Raw genomic sequence first — 17,971 nt, 5'->3', positions numbered from 1 at the left:
AACAAAACAAATGTCAATAATAAAAATAAGAAACTACAAACACAAAACAAAAAAAAAACACCGTACATTAGACTTAAAAAGTCCGTCTCCACATTTACCAAACCAAGCACCCCGTTTCACCTCTTGCTCGCGATATTTACACGGTACTTTCAAGCGTCTTGGAATTATACTTGTTTCGTGTATTTCTTCCTTAATATTTCGAACACTCCTCACCACCCTTATACCTATCGATATAGGGATCAAACTCGTTTGATTCAGGTGTATTTTATGTGCTTCAGGTTTTATATGTAGTTAATTAAAGGAGCAACGTGTGCTGAATTCATTGTAATGATGATGTTTGTTTTTAACGTAGAGGTGCGGGATTTAACTTTGGATGTATAATATGTCAGGGGGGTTAGAACAAAGGTTATACACATTGTTTCTTACATACATACATACATATAATCACGCCTATTTCCCGGAGGGGTAGGCAGAGACCACGGATTTCCACTTGCTACGATCCTGACATACCTCTTTCGCTTCCTTCACTTTCATAACATTCCTCATACACGCTCGCCGGTTTAGGGTGCTCTTGACCTGGCCTTTCTTCAGGATTTCCCCGATCCACCATCCATCCATTGTTTCTTGGTTGTCAAATCATCTTTAACCAGAAGTTACGGGGGGTTTAGAAAAGTTTTTTCTAGTTTAAAAGGAAAACATCGTGAAGAAACCGGACTAATCCCAATAAGGCCTAGTTTACCCTCTGGGATGGAAGGTCAGATGGCAGACGTTTTCGTAAAAACTAGTGCCTATGCCAATTCTTGTCAATTAGTTGCCAAGCGGACCCCAGGCTCCAATGAGCCGTGGCAAAATGCCGGAACAACGCGAGGAAAATAATGATGATTAGATCGATTTGTATAAGATGTCCCATAATATTTATTTAAATAATGTGTTGTGTATGTGTAATATTAAATTACTCGCCATCGTACGGAAAGATTTTGCTTATTTTAAAACACTCATAAATACTGTGCTGTTTACACTTCTTTATTGCAGATGGTGCAGCAATCACAAAACTTTGAAAACTTACTTGAACCCGTTGCATAAACCCATCCAATTGCTTGAAGATAATGAACTGCAGGCATCTCTCTTCCTCATGCATCGGTGTTCTATCTGCGTCTCTTTCATCGCGACTGTCACCGGCGCTGTGACGTGAAATTAATTAGGGAGCCACGGGAATAATGGAGCGTTGTGATTTTTAGGAGTCCACGGGAAATTTAATATTCGTGTTTTTTTGTGTTTTGGTTAACATATTTAAGCAATTTTGAATTCAAGTAAGTACCTATATGCTTATTTTAGCCCAGCGGTTAAGACGTGAAATAATTTTTTGGTTTCCGTGACCGTACCAAAGGGTAAAAACGGGACCCTATTATTATAAAGACTCCACTGTGCGTCTGTCTGTCCATCTGTCCGTCTGTCAGTCTGTCGGTCTGTCCGTCTGTCCGTCTGTCAGTCTGTCCGTCTGTCCGTCTGTCCGTCTGTCCATCTGTCTGTCACCGGGCTGTATCTCATGAACCGTGATAGCTAGACAGTTGAAATTTTCACAGATGATATATTTCTGTTGCTGCTATAACAACAAATACTAAACAGAATAAAATAAATATTTAAGTGGGCCTCTCATACAGAAAATGTGATTTTTTGCCGTTTTTTGGCGTAATGGGAACTGGAAATGGAACCCTTAGTGCGCGAATCCCACTCGCACTTGGCCGGTTTTATGATATAGGAGCCAAACGAGCAGACAAATCGTGGGATGGTAAGCAACTACCATCGCCCATGGATATCTGCAACATCAATTGGAAATTTCTCATATTTTTGTGTAGAAATTGAAATTTTATTTCCCAAAATGGAATTTTCCTTTGTTTCTTGTGAAATTTCCCTAAAATTTCCGGAATCTTTATGGAAACTTTCCGCAACTCCCACATCTGTATTTATTTAGCGACAGTTTAACGACTTATACGGCAACGAAATCGCGTAAAGAAGCTAGTATTTAATACTTAAGAAGCCATTTACGGAACCCGCAGTCTCTTAGATTAAAACGTGCATACTTTAAGGAATCTATTCCGTCCACTTCATTTGTTGGCAGTGTTGGCTTCGTGACATGACGCCGGTGCGCCGTGTTCACCTTACTTCCCCTTTTTTTCACAATGGTGCTTTTAGAGCGTATTGCCTTTTATTTACATATTTATTTAAACCTTATTGCACGATATAAAATTTTACAAATGGTGGATTTAATGTTTTAAGGCATTCTACTAGTCAACCAATTCAACCATTTGGGTCAAAGAGAAAGTTGTAGTTATTGTAGGATTGTTTGCCACGTGCCCGTACCACGCTAGGCGATTTGCCCTTACTTTTTAGGGTTCCGTACCCAAAATTAATATTTATTATTAATAAGACTCCGCTGTCCGTCTGTCCGTCTGTCCGTCTGTCACCAGGCTGTATCTCATGATCCGTGATAGCTAGACAGTTGAAATTTTCACAGTTGATGTATTTCTGTTGCCGCTATAACACCAAATACTAAAAAGTACGGAACCCTCGGTGCGCGAGTCCGACTCCCACTTGGCCGGTTTTTTCTGTGATGGGTGCAAATTCAGGCTTCCTCTTATATACTCATTCCTTATCCTATCCATTCTCATCACGGCACACATCCATCTTAACATTCTCATACCTACTACACCTACAATACCTACGAAAATATGCATCGCTCTTGAGCTTAACCATTTTTAGGGTTCCGTACCCAAAGGGTAAAAACGGGACCCTATTACTAAGACTCCGCTGTGCGTCTGTCCGTCTGTCCGTCTGTCACCAGGCTGTATCTCATGAACCGTGATAGCTAGACAGTTGAAATTTTCACAGTTGATGTATTTCTGTTGCCGTTATAACACCAATTACTAAAAAGTACGGAACCCTCGGTGCGCGAGTCCGACTCGCACTTGGCCTGTTTTTTTACAAATAGCTAACCAAAAGTACCAATAACTCTTTCCCATCTATTTCCTTCCAAGATCTAAAGCCATCAGCATCATCCATCATCAGCTAACTGGTTTTAAACGTGTCCGAACTACGAATTTATTAAACCCTACAGTTTGTTGCTTTACCGTCAAAGCGATGACGTGGAAACATTTTTCTAAACCCCATTTACACAAAAACATTACACATTACCTACCCCTTGTGTTTTAAACAGCAAGGTTGAAAATCACTCGCGCGAATGGTAGGAGATAAATTGGGCATTTTTTTCTTTTTTAAACGAAAGTGATTTTGATGGCTTCTGTCATAATGGCCATTAATTTTGTTTGTAGAACATCTTTCATGAAAAGCGCTCCTGTACGCGCATAACTTTTCAATTTTTTTAAAATTCTTTGTTTTTAATGGTTATATATGAATGTTTGGATTGGACGGAAGTGCTAAGTGCACGGTGGCAATGCCAAATTATCTGTGAAGTGTTTTTTTGTTTTGATGTGTGAATTAAAACGATCACTAGTATCGTTACATAAGTAAACTTTTAACTTCAAATTATTATTATTTTTTAAACAATACAATACAATATATGTTTCATCCTTTAGGCAAAGGAAAACATCGTGATAAGACTCAAATCCTTTTATTTGTGTTGAAATAAGTTTTATAGTTTACAGATATTCTGTTTACCCTTGAGTGGTGGGTACCAACATGATTCGTATACTAAGTTTAGTACGCTAAGCATACGTATGCTAACTTAGTAGGCTGATATTTTAAGGGATATATTCACTAAACAAACAAGAAGCATTTTCATTACACTAACCATTGCTCATATAATTTTGTCAGGCGCTCAGCATGGTCGTTAATTATTGATTTATTTTATGTCTCGGTTGATAAACAAACAATATTTCAACCTGTGGGTTCAATAATTCAAACATAATTAGACCATATAACATTATAATAGCTACCGTGACAGCCGCAATCATGACAAAATGGATAACATCACTTTTCGAGTGGAAACTCATTAAAATTACACTTAATTGCGGTGGAATCATTGGGTTATTATATTATTAAACGATTGACTAATGAAAGTTTGTCACGATCTGTATCTGTTTTATTAGCTGGTATGTTATTATGTTTTAGTGTGTAGTAGATGAAAGAGCTTTAGGAAGTGAATAGTGTGTCCTTTCACGGATTTTTAAGTGTTAAATATATATTGTCTTCTATTATTGATTATTATTTTTATTTCATTTAAATAAATAACTGTAATTTACTGGTTTTTTAAAGTAAAATATTTTTACATTTTTTCGCATTCGTTATGTGTGGAGGAGTATGATTGTACCACATATCAATTTTTTGGCTCTCTTGTTTTCGTTTGCTAGTCTTTTCTGTTTTAATTATATTGTGCTTGGTCTATTTCGAATAATATTCATGAAAGTATTTACCTAAAGCTAATTTACATAACAAGAATAGGTACATGATTCTTTTCGTACTGGTATGAGATTTTAACCTCCTGTCCCAGAGTCATTTTTAAAGTTTGGAACGTTCTTTTATTTATTCCATTAGGTCTTGCCGTCGTTTAGTTTTCTCTTTCTTTGTGTGTAGAAATGACTGTTACTGTGCCTGTGTGCAGTCCCTTAAAACTTCGTAGGCACAAATCATCACTTACTAAGTATTACCTCAATCCAAAACCATGTTCTCCGAACGCACATACCAAGCTCGCATAATCCAAGAGGACTATCGCTCAGCAGCAACCTCAAAACACGTGCAACAAGAGGAACCAACCAAAGCTAAGTTGCTCTTCCAAGCTGTGAAGAAGAAAGCAGCATCGTACTTGGTGATCTTTCTGGATACCTCGTCTATACATGGACTGAATCATCTCGTTGCTCCTGGGAGGCATCCTTTGGAAGTGTAAGCCCTGTAGTTATAATAAAACTCCTGATCATTTATTTTAGAGAACTATAAATACGTTCAACCTGCAGCTGAACCAACCAAAGTAAAGTTGCTCACATAAGCTTTAAAGAAAAAAGCAGCGTTGTACCTGGTGACCTTTCTAGATATTTATAGGCTGAACTATAATGTGGCACCTGTAAGTTCTGCTTGATAGTCAATCACAGACACACCGACTATATAACCTTTTTGCATGACTGTAACCTGTTAGAGAACGAGATACGTCATATTTGGTTTATGAATTCAAATAATTATCATTGTCCAACTTGGTTTCTCCCTAGAGTTCTCTCGCTTTCCTTGGCAATATATTCCTATCTGACGCTGGAGTCTGTCTTCCTTGTTTTCTCTATCCACTTTGCCTTGTCCAAAACATTATGGCACTGTACGTCTTTCATAAATAGATCCATCCAACTCATCGGCTTTTCCTTCATTCTTGCTCAGGATATCGGCTCTGTCATTAGGTCCTAACAAATCGTTTTTTTTAGGTTGCTCTGGTTAGCTCTGGTGATCCTCTCCGTCTTTGGCTCCGTGTACCTTTCCAGCACTACGTGGGAGCGCTACCAGTCCTCACCCACCGTGGTATCCATGGACCGGGACATGTTCGCGTGGAACACCACGTTTCCGTGCGTTACTATTTGCCCGCATCGGAGGATTGATGCGAAAAAACTGGAGTCATATGTTAGGTTAGTAAGTTTTGTTGACTTAATAGTTTGGTTACTTCATGTTAAGGATGACTCACGTTAGACCGGGCCGTGTCCGGACCGGAGCTTCCGGCGCAAACTTTTCTATGACATGACAGGTGATCACGTGATGCCTTCCATAGAAAACGAAGCGCCGGAAGCTCCGGCCCGGTCACGGCCCGGTCTAACGTGAGTCATCCTTTAAGCAGGATTCGCGGTCTTACAAGAGATGTGTTTATTAGTAATCAAGAGAAGCAAAAAAGTTATTTGGAATTCATTTCTAATCTTCTACTTCTTAGTCGTATACTCTTGTCAGTGTAGTTGAGGTAATTGAGGTCGTTGCAAGTCCTTTATATTTATATTGTTTTGCGCCTTCCTTATGTTCTTAGTGCTTTTCTCACACACATTTTTTTTTTTTTTTATTTATTTGGGAAACATACAGCACATTATAATACAATAAGGTAAAAGATATAGTAAGAACATAGGCCAAAAGAGTTTCCACTTATAGTTAATACAAAATTCCTTTGCTCCGAAAAAAAAAAGTACAATTATTAGGTATTTTGAATTTAAAGTTGAATTTAACAATAACATTGAGTAATAATAACAAGCATAATTTAGAATTTGGAAAATAACAAGCACAATTTTCAATTTAGAATTTGAAATCAAATAGGTACAATTACAATAACAATCATAACAATACAACACAAGATTACAATTTTATTACTAGCTACGAGTTAACGAAATTTGCCATTTATTATATTTTTTTATTTTGTTTGATGACAGAAACAAATTTATTACACCTATGCTGGAACAAATCAATGTGTGAATATTTCTTATTGTATATATTGCATGCTCTTGCTAAAAATTTGTTGTTTACATATTTTTTGCGAGTGAATGGAACTGATAGTAAAGCGGTGGACCGTGTACGATACGTAGGACATCTAAATGACACCTTGCTGAGAAGTTCTTCCGAATCAATTAAATTATTTAATATTTTGTACAAGAAAATTACATCCCGCTTTTCTCTTCTCACTTGCAAGGACTCAAATTTCTCGGGCTTAAAAGATTTGAATTTATACTTCATACGATTAAGAAACTTTTTTTGAACACTTTCTAATGAATTAATGTGCACTAAATAGTTGGGACTCCAAACTGTAGATGCGTATTCCAAATATGACCTTACATATGCATTATATAAAAGAAGTAACGTTGTGGGGTTTTTAAAATCTTTACTTTGCCTAAAAATGAAACCAAGCATTTTGTAGGTTTTAGATGTTATCTTATCTATGTGTGAAACCAATTGAATTTTACTGTCTAAATACACTCCCAAATCTCTAACCTCCGTAACTCTAGTAAGCTGTTGGTTTCCGATGGTATAATTAAAGTTTATAGGGTCAAGCTTCCGCGTAAATGTAATAATTGAACATTTATTTATGTTTAAGTACAGGTTATTACATAAACAATAGTTGTCCAATCTATTAAGGTCATCCTGCAAATTGACACAATCAGCCTCGGACTTCACAATTTAAGGGAGACCTGGTGAGAACCTTCGCTTGAACGGTCCATCGCATGGTGGGGCGCTGGGTCTTGTACTTTCCACTCTTATTACCCTCTAATCTAATCAGTTAAGTTCTCAATCAGTCCATCACTAAACTAAAATATGTTACGTTTGCTAGAGCATACCAGTTAAAGAGATTTAACGCAAATATTTGATCCAATAAGGCTTAGTGCTTTCATCATCATTATCATCATCATGTCAGCCGATAGACGTCCACTGCTGGACATAGGCCTCCCCCAAGGCTCGCCACTCCGACCGATCCTGTGCCGCTCGCAACCACCGAATTCCCGCGACCTTCACCAGGTCGTCGCTCCATCTCGTTAGTGCTTTATGTTATGGATTTTTAGTTTGTTTACCTTTTCCAGAAACTCTCCAGTCCCAGACAAGACAGCCCTCAAAAAATTCATAATGCAACTATCTAACTCAACCTACAAGAACTTTGAGGATCTACCCGAATACGACCCAATACCTACCACCGAGTACCTACCTACCCTTCTCAACTTGACTGCTCATTTTGGACCCACATTGACCATAGGTGGGTTATTTTATTTAAATTTAATACTCTATATTTTTCAAATCTGAGAATTGTTAATGTTATTAAATTTTTACTCAAAATCAAGAGCTATTATAAATTGTTCGTTCCTTCCATTCCGTAAGCATCGTACAAAGTCAATAAAAATAGTAACAGAATGGGGAAAAAATCTTAAGGTACTTTTTAATTCTATTAGGATCGAAAGACTTCGTGAAGAAGAAATAACACAAACATATAAAACCGGCCAAAAAACGGCAAAAAAATCACACTTGTTGTATGGGCCCACTTAAATATTTATTTTATTCTGTTTTTATTAGGGTTCCGTAGTACCCAAAGGGTAAAAACGGGACCCTATTACTAAGACTCCGCTGTCCGTCTGTCCGTCTGTCTGTATGTCACCAGGCTGTATCTCATGAACCGTGATAGCTAGACAGTTGAAATTTTCACAGATGATGTATTTCTGTTGCCGCTATAACAACAAATACTAAAAGCAGAATAATATAAATAATTAAATGGGGCTCCCATACAACAAACGTGATTTTTTTGCTGTTTTTTCCCGTGGTACGGAACCCTTCGTGCGCGAGTCCGACTCGCACTTGGCCGGTTTTTACTATTTGTTGTTATAGCGGCAACAGAAATACATTATCTGTGAAAATTTCAACTGACACGGTTCATGAGACAGCCTGATGACAGACAGACAGACAGACAGACGGACAGACAGCGGGCTCTTAGTAATAGAATCCCGTTTTTACCCTTTGGTTACGAACTTCTAAAAAATTTAGTGTACATCGTTAATTTATTATGTCCCAGGTGCTTCGGGAATTCTTCTGAAGGTGCAACCCACTATAACGGAGATGGGACTGTGTTATGCCATCAATTCAAAAGTAGCTGAATATAATTCGCCTTCGTAAGTACCGAAATCAGGCTCTAAATAGTAGATTGTCAACCAAGGGATGAAAGGCTCTCATCTCTGTCGAGGTATTTTAGCGCTCGAACGCAGTGAGCGCCAATAGTCCGAGACTGAAATAAAGCCTTTCACCCGAGTTAAACACTACTTTCTACTTTTCTACTTTTTTGTCCCGGTCTGTAGCATCACTCAAAGTTAATCTGAAAAAGCTTTGGCTTTCCCACGAACTGTGATTTGGTTGAGTGCTAATATATATATATATATTGTTTATATGTTATATATATATATATATATATATATATATATATATATATATATTTATTTAATATTTATTTAGTACTATATATTTATGTATGCTAGTACATATTTATTTTATTGCATAATGCTATTGATGTATTTTAGTTATTCGTAGACGCTAATATTGTAGTTTTCCTTTTTAAATATTATTGTACGTTCTGTAAGTTTGTCTATCTATCTAATTCGAATTTTCCACTCATTTACTCTAAGGTTAGCTGGAAGAAATCCCTTATAGGGATAAGCTCGCCTTTGTACCTAAATTTATATGAATTTCATGTTAACAATTTTTGTTTTGTACAATAAAGTGATTTACTACTACTACTACTACTACTTTTCAATTTTTTTTTTTTTTTTTTATAAACTGATCGGCGATTGGCCCTAGTCACACCTGATGGAAAGTGAAGACAGGGCCTTAGATGGAGCTCACCGGTTCAGTAACAGCCTATTCACTCTTGTTTTAAAGAGACCGAGGTCATATTGATCAGGGAATACAGATGGCGGGAGCGCATTCCATTCCTTAGCCGTCCGTACTAAAAAGGAGGAGGCAATTCGAATACGAGGAAAGTTAAATGCATGTGTTTTTTTTTTAAATGATGATGATTTTATAGTATTTCTTAAGGGTACTTTCAGTTAACAATTTAGGCAAAAATATTGTTATTTATGGAATGGAGAGTCAAATATCAGAATGGAAATGTATAACAAATCCATTTAAACTCAAATTTCAAATCGTAAAATATTAAAAAAATCGTACTTTGAACGTAAAATGCTCTAGTGCAGACTAATATCATTTTTTCAGAGCATGAGAAATGAAAAATCTAAATAATACAGCAAACCTTTAGGTCTGTTCGAAATTTTAAAAGGCTTAACTTGATTTATTATTACTTGAAACGACTCTAATCAATAATTGATTTGTTATTGTTTAGAATAGTTTTGGTTAAACGTCTTATTAATAGTCTGCAGGATTTTATCTTAATATTGGTTCGTACTGGCAGTAAATCCATACCTAATTAACTAACATACTCGTAATTTAATTATTATGTAGTTAAAACGAACGACGATCAAAAGCTTCACGCTGAAAACATTTAAATAAATGTTAATTACTTAATTTCACGATTAAGGGCCAGTTGCACCGACCATAATTAACAGACTGATTAGCGTTAAGCAGCAGAGAACTATGAAACTTTCCATACAATAAAATTTAGCAAACGGTAAAACGGTGACAGATGGTTTGGTGCAACCGACACTAAAGGGGCCCACTGACTATCAGTTCGCCGGACGATATCGGCCTGTCAGTTGTTCGGAACTGTCAAATTTTTGTTCTTTAAGGGGCCCACTGACTATCAGTCCGCCGGACGATATCGGCCTGTCAGTTAGAACAAAAATTTGACAGTTCCGAACAACTGACAGGCCGATATCGTCCGGCGGACTGATAGTCAGTGGGCCCCTTAAGTGAGTTTTTAGACACGGCTCTCAAATATTATTTTATTACCTACGCTTCAATCTCATATTCAAATGCTGTGTTACAAATAATTCGTTTACAGGTATAGAGAAGCAAATAGATGGGACGTGATAAAACATCAAAATGAAACGTTTTTCGTTCATCCCTTGGACGGTGAAGTGTTCGCCCAAGTGATTAATTTATCGACTGCTTATGACGTAAGTAACAACTGCATATATATTGTCAAACTATTATCAGCCCTGCGGGCTTAGCACGGTAGCATTTTTATCGCCTGTCACCATGCCTGTCACGTTCTAACAAGTTTGTAAGTGCGAAAGTGACAGGCATAGTGACAGCCCAGGTAGCAAATTGACGTCAGCGACGTCATAATGACGTAATTATGGCTTCATTATGACGTCGCTGACGTCATAATGACGTGATAAAAATGCTACCGTGCTAAGCCCGCTGCATACTAAATGCTACTAAACGCACATAATTATTATTTTACAGAAGTATTTAACTAAGTAGCATAGGTAACACCTACAATATGAGTAGGTAAATAGGTACCTACATCTGCTCTATGTACGACTTTTAATAAGATCGTATCGTAGACTTATGTTTTTGTGTTCTTCAAGGAATTAACTGGTATAAATCAAATGGTTAAAAAAATTGGAAATTCTTTATTATTTATAATAATAATAATAATATTCTTTATTGTGCACAATGAAACATGATTAAATACAGCAAATTAACATAAAAAACTAACCAGCAACAGGCGGTCTTATCGCTTAAAAGCGATCTCTTCCAGACAACCTTCAGGTAGTAGAAATTACCGCAAGGAAGAAATATATATAAGGGTAGCAATAATAAATGGAGAACGAGTACAGGAAAAAAAAAATCATCATCTTTATTATTTATTATTTTATTTAAAAAAAACAGGTCTGAAGACAGTTCGAATTCGATCTGCCCTTAGCCTCACCAAAGAGCGATACTGTCATAGTAAATTTTGTAACCACAGTAAATTCACTGCCATCTATCGACACACTTTAAAACTAAAAATGAAGATTTATAAAAATACGATAAAATGTATTTAAATATGGATAAATGATTTTTTTTATTTGCATTAATTATTTTTGTGATTTTGACCCATGTTCTTTCACAGATATGCGTAAAAATTGTTAAATAACAAACGAAACCGTCAACGCCATCTATACGACAGTAGGCCAAAGCTAGTAGCGCCCTCTAATCGAGAGTCAAATTTTCTTGATTTTCCAGGCACGTTTTTTCATCCATCTATTACGGAGTTATATCTATCTTTGGTGTCTTCAGATCTACGTACTATTTACTAAGTAAACAAATTACGAATTTGTCATAAGACATTCTAAATTTTCATATAACGGAATAAGAAGTTATTTACTTTAAAATACACAATTTTGACTATTTCATAAGCCGAAATTTTAATAACGTAGGTGTATATCCACGGCCCCCTGGAAGTGCCAGACATATCAACCAAATTCCAGTATTCAGCACAGGACTTCTACATGAAGATGTATGTGACCGCTCTTACCGTCTACACTTCACCTGAAGCAGCTAAGTATGATTTAAACTTTCACGATTTTTAGGGTTCCGTACCCAAAGGGTAAAAACGGGACCCTATTACTAAGACTCCGCTGTCCGTCTGTCCGTCTGTCTGTCACCAGGCTGTATCTCGTGATCTGTGATAGCTAGACAGCTGAAATTTTCACAGATGATGTATTTCGGTTGCCGCTATAACAACAAATACTAAAAACAGAATAAAATAGATATTTAAGTGGGGCTCCCATACAACAAACGTGATTTTTGACCGAAGTTAAGCAACGTCGGGCGGGGTCAGTACTTGGGTGGGTGACCGTTTTTATAGTTAATGGTACGGAACCCTTCGTGTGTGAGTCCGACTCGCACTTGGCCGGTTTCTACTTATTATTATTCACAACGACGGGACTTAAAAAACTTATTTTACGCGATTAAGTCCCGTCGTTGTGAATAATAATGCAGCTAAGTATGTCAAAGAAAATTGTACCTAGATTTAAGCATAGTTAGACCTGTCCAACTTAGTGCCAGATGCACCATCCGACCTTGACAGACTGATCAACGTCACCCGGCGCGCCGCGGCGGTTTACTATGAAACTTTCCATACAATAAAATTTTGCGAACTCTTTAACGATGACAAACAGTTTGGTGCAACCGACCCATAGTAATATGAGAATGTGACGTTCATGTTTCCATAGTTTGCCGCTTGCTAAGTCAATAGGAATTCATATAAAAATATGTTACTTTCTCCCTGAAATTAAGGTTTTAAGTAAAACATTGATATCACAAAAAGATGCGAGAAAAAAATATCGCAGATCATAAATTAAAATGATGTGATAGTGGCTACCGGGAGGTTGCAAAAAATCTCAAGATTTTCCACTAGCTCTTGATTTGGTACCCAGTAGTAATGATCTCGGTGGTGAAAAAAAAGTTAATGATCATCACAAAAACATTTCTGAACATATTTAAATCAATATAATATGTATCTTATCCTCGTAACTCCCCGTGTACTTGTACAAGTACAAATTAAATTCGAGTTTTGAACTCATATAGAAATAAAAGAGTTCCAAATTCAAAAGCGCAAAAATTGCCCTGGGTCAATACGAGGTTATAAGACTTATAAGCGAGGTTGAGACTAGCAAGAACTTACATGCAATTTTCATTACATTGCTGTATCTGATAAACATTTTAAATGCAGTTTACCTTAGTAGTCAGCAATGAAACGTAAATTGCATGCAAGTTTTTGCTAGTCTAAACCTGAGGTACGGAGAGAGAAAAGTGGTGGAACATGAGGGAACCACTTCTGACTCTTCTCTTACCGCATAGACTCTATAATGTGCCTGATTTGACCAGGGACCGGACAACCCTTTCCGCGATAAAACCCTTTCAATGGGCGACACTTAAACACGGCTAACACATTGAAAGACTTTCCCTTTTGAACTGCAAGCCCATTCATACTGCAAGCCCTTACCTTTGACTAACCCTTTCCGAAAAGCTAACCAAAAATAAGGCTAGCTCTTAATAAGGGTTACCCTTATCTTTAAGCGCTTTTTATAAAGGTTTCCCTTTGCGTGAAAGAGACAGGATTAGTATATATCTACGGTAGTGTATGAAAAGGAAAGAAAATACGTGCCTAGTCAAAGAACGCCGCCGTCGCCGCCGACGATCGCTCGGATTCGAAGTAATGTGTGCTTTATGAACAAGGTAGACGACTTAAATTAGCACGCTTATATGCTAAAAGGGAAGCCCTTTATAAGGCTAACCCTTATAAGCAATATGCAAGGTGTTGGTGAGCGGATGATAAGGGTTTTGTAAGGGTATTTGGGCTACCGATTACTCAAATGTGGTAGCTTTATATAAGGGTTTTTAAAACCAAAACAAAGGGTTTCGTCTGGCAAAGGGAATGGTGAGTTAAGCCTTATGCAATACCCTTATAAAACCCCGATAAGGGATAGCGGGCCGGTCCCTGGATTTGACTACGATTTTCAGGCTAAGTGTAGCCCAGCGTCGATGCCGCTTCCTTAACGAAAACCCGCTAAAGCATAACTCCGTGTATACGTACACAATGTGCCGAATGGAGTGTCGCATCCGGTTGTGTATGAAGTACTGTGGCTGTATCCCTTACTTCTACAGGAGAATTGGTGAGAGCAAAATTTGCTGATTAATTCTGTTAACAATGTAATGAATGATTATATCATGTATTTTCATGAGTTTATATACCTTGAGATCATAAAAAAAAATCATCTATAAAATAAACATTTCTACTGTAATTTATTTTTCACCTCAGCAGCTCGAACAAGCCTACTTTCGTCACTCCCTGGAGTGAGGAAAGTGCGACTTTCCTCACTCCAGGGAGTGAAACAATGTAGCTTTTTAATTTAGTGAAGGCCATGAACTTCATACATTTATTACATTTTTTTTATGGTACAGTACGGTACGGTACGGTCCGGTCCGGTCCGGTCCGGTCCGGTCTCGTCTCGTCTCGTATCGTATCGTATCTTATCGTATCGTACATATTATAATACTTTTTTTTTCTGTTTATAATATATTATATTTATCTATTTTTTCGAAATACATTTTAACCTTTAATATGTTCTCACTACTGAGGTGAAAAATTATGTGTGCAACACGAGAGCAAAGTTATTTTACATCTCGTGTTTTTGAGTCCCTCGCTACGCTCAAGATTCTACCTTAGAATCACTCGCTTCGCTCGTGATTCAATTATAGAATCTTTCGCTTTCTCGGGACTCAAAATAAACACTCGCAAGAAAAACCAACTTTCCTCTCTTGTTGCACAAATAACTATTTATTAATACTGTAATTACTACTGTAATTATTACTATTACTGTAATTTATTTTTGTACACCTGTGTTTTGTAGTACAATAAAGTGATTACCACTACTACATTACTGCCGCGATTATGACGTTTATTCCGTCACTCATTTTATAAAGGAAATTGATAGATAAAACGGCGGCAACAAACACGCCGCAACAGTAATACAGCTGCAGTTGATATCCGAACGTCACCTTAAGATTAACTTATGCAACAATTCAATATTACCATAGTTTTCAGGGTTCCGTACCCAAAGGGTAAAAACGGGACCCTATAACTACTGCCTGTCTGCCTGTTCGTCTGTCTGTCCGTCTGTCACCAGGCTGTATCTTCGTGAACCGTGATAGCTAGACAGTTGAAATTTTTACAAATGATGTATTTCTGTTGCCGCTATAACAAAAAATACTAAAAAAAGAATAAAATTAATATCTAAGTGGAGCTCCCATACAACAAACGTGATTTTTATCGTTTTCTGCGTAATGGTACGGAACCCTTAGTGTGCGAGTCCGACTCGCACTTGGTCAGTTTTTTTTTCTTGTCAATCCCTCTCAATTTGCAATAACGCCTAATTATTACTTACTGTTATATACGTTGTTTTGCTAATAATTTCTTGCAGGCGATGAAAATATTTGCGATGTGGCTGGAATGCGCTGTCTTTCTAAATACAAAGGTAAGGACTGTCCCACCAAACGTAACAGCCGTAACACCAATATGAATACTCATTCGATTGTGCATTTTAGTAAATTTAAAATTTCAACTGATTTTTCTATGTATGTTAAACTTATTTATTAAATAATTAAAATAACAAATACTTAACAAAAATTAATAATTAACCTATAAAATAAAACTATGAAAACGGATTATATCGCGTATATTGAATTTATAATTCATCCCGACGTTTCGAACTCTTTACAGCGTTCGTGGTCAACGGGTGACCACGTCGGGATGAATTATAAATTCAATATACGCGATATAATCCGTTTTCATAGTTTTATTTCATGAGTAACTATCGCGGTAACCGAAGACAATATAACCTATAAAACTTAAAATCTTAATTTAAAAATAAATAAAACTAATCTTAAAATAAATAACTAAAAACTATCCCCCTGCGGCATGGTAGATGCTGGCAGCATTTGCTCGCTATATCGCAATACTTATTCTTTGTGCGAGTAAGCTGCCAGCTCGACGATCACCGGTCAAACTCGATTTTGAATGTTTTGTTATAAATGTTATAGCTACGTATTGATAGTGGGCCGAAAAGGAGTTATTTAGAGTAAATATATGTGAAAATGTGTAAATATGTAATTGTATTTAATTACAGATGAGCTGTACAAGCTCGAAGTAGACAAGGATAAGAAGAAAATCAACTGCGGCTGTTTTCCCATCTGCGACGACGTCAACTATGTTATACAATCATACGTTCGTATCTTTTTTTATCATCATTATATTGTATTGAGCTCTGTTTTTTTTTAATGATGTAAGTAAGAGGCAAACGAGCAGCAGAATCGCATGTCTTTTTTTTTTTTCAAAATCCTAAAATATTGATCGTTCTTGTGATTGATTTCATTAAACGATACTTTACTTACCCCCAGTTTAAGCTTTCTGCCATATATGTGCCAATTTTTTAAACCAAAAGAGTACTTATTGTCGCTTGTCAGTAAGGCGCTATTTCCACATAGCTTCAATTAGAAATCAACCTTATCAACAAGCGACAATGTGGTATTTTTGGTTGAAATCGTCACATATTAAGAAAATCTAATTAACAAAAGTCAAGGTAACGTTTTATCACACATTTGGAAGATACACAGAGCCGGTTGTTACGATTTTGGAATGGTTTTGATACGATCTTGATGGTCGTCTTGGTGATTGGCGTGCATCTCACGCACGACTTTCACTTCAGTTTCATGTACCCATCAGCGTAAGCGATCTTCAAGGTCGTATCAAATAATATCAAAACCGTAACCAGTTGTTAAATCTGAGTCCGGCTCGAGCTGCACCTTCATTTTTCAGGTATTGCAAGAGTGGTTTCTGGGCACGAATCTGCAGTGGGGCATCGTCACCTACCCTCGGATGCGGTACAGAAGGGACATTATTTTCGGTTTCACCGACGTGCTAGGTTGGTACAGTGCTATGTACGTAATAATACGTATAAAGTGTGAGATTGATTTTAATTTAACAATTTGTTATGTTTTAACAGTTTTGAATGATTCACGGTTAGTTTCACTAGACTTATATTGACCGGATCGGATTAACAATACAAAAGGTAATCACGGTCTATATCCCGGTCAATATACGTCTTGTTATGTTTTGAACTGGATTTGATACGACCTTGACAATCTTAACGCGCAAGTATGTATTAAATATATTTAACCGGGTCACTCACGTTTATAAAGTCGATGAATGCTTGACATGTTTCGCTCCATAACGAGTAGCATTTTCAAGCGCTCGCGTTTGTGGCCCAAGTATGTATTTTGCCAACCCTTTTTTTTTTCAATGTACAACAACTTTGACTGTTTGTTATAGAAAATGCTAATAACTTTTGTATATAGTGGCTGTGGGCAGTATGGCGGGCTTGTTCCTGGGATGCAGCGTGCTTAGCTTTATGGAGATTGTCTACTTCTTGTCGCTGAGACTCCTCTTCTATACGAAGGACGCACTGACCAAGAAGACTTAATCGAACATTTTACTTACACACACATTTTAAGCGTTGCTTGTCTGGAGTAAAATAAAATGTACCAGCCCTAACAGCATTTATACGTCGTTATGACGTCAGCAACGTCATTATGACGCCATAATTACGTCATTATGACGTCGCTTACGTCACTTTGCTAACTGGGAGGTACCTATGTCTACTTCTGCCGTGTCAAAACCTCATGTCACAATGTCCTTTTAAACACTATCCGATTTTCTGCTATACCAATATCACGAGGCCGAGGTCCGAAGCCTGTTGCGGATATCATCATTGGTATTTTTGGGACGAAGCATGTTGCTGATTTTCATTTGTAGCCACCTGACGAAGCCTGCGTTGCGGATTTTTTACATGTAACTATATTATTTTTTAAGATTTTCTCAAATTCTGTATTTTATTTTTAATGTAGTGTGCACATTTTTATTGTTTTGTGTGAATAAATACTATTATATATCTTTGTAATTAACGATTTAACTAGAAATTTATATTAATAAAATATTGAAGTATATAGACTGTTGATAAGGTCAAGATTA

The 17,971-nt window shown here is 36.9% G+C and overlaps 1 protein-coding gene across 1 annotated transcript; it reads left to right on the top strand.

The window, feature by feature from the left end:
• Window positions 1–4,616: 4,616 nt before the first annotated feature.
• Window positions 4,617–17,433, top strand: LOC134743429 (sodium channel protein Nach-like). Its single transcript, XM_063676824.1, has 11 exons — window positions 4,617–4,896; window positions 5,421–5,618; window positions 7,539–7,708; window positions 8,516–8,612; window positions 10,451–10,565; window positions 11,817–11,941; window positions 13,906–14,057; window positions 15,366–15,419; window positions 16,071–16,168; window positions 16,760–16,865; window positions 17,299–17,433. Exons 1-11 carry the CDS (start codon window positions 4,679–4,681, stop codon window positions 17,421–17,423), a joined length of 1,458 nt encoding a protein of 485 aa, XP_063532894.1. The 5' UTR covers window positions 4,617–4,678; the 3' UTR covers window positions 17,424–17,433.
• Window positions 17,434–17,971: the final 538 nt, after the last annotated feature.

This window comes from Cydia strobilella, chromosome 8 (genome assembly GCF_947568885.1).
Source record: "Cydia strobilella chromosome 8, ilCydStro3.1, whole genome shotgun sequence".
In the NCBI taxonomy this organism is placed as follows: domain Eukaryota; kingdom Metazoa; phylum Arthropoda; class Insecta; order Lepidoptera; family Tortricidae; genus Cydia; species Cydia strobilella.
The sequence above is the reverse complement of the archived record's forward strand: the minus strand, read 5'-3'. Positions and strand labels throughout refer to the sequence as shown.

Bases quoted from the DNA above. Each gene is read 5' to 3' on its own strand.
- LOC134743429 (XM_063676824.1), top strand. From the start codon at position 4,679: ATGTTCTCCGAACGCACATACCAAGCTCGCATAATCCAAGAGGACTAT. The intron at 5,619-7,538 runs GTTAGTAAGTTT...TACCTTTTCCAG, and splicing joins AAACTGGAGTCATATGTTAG to AAACTCTCCAGTCCCAGACA. The intron at 8,613-10,450 runs GTAAGTACCGAA...ATTCGTTTACAG, and splicing joins GCTGAATATAATTCGCCTTC to GTATAGAGAAGCAAATAGAT.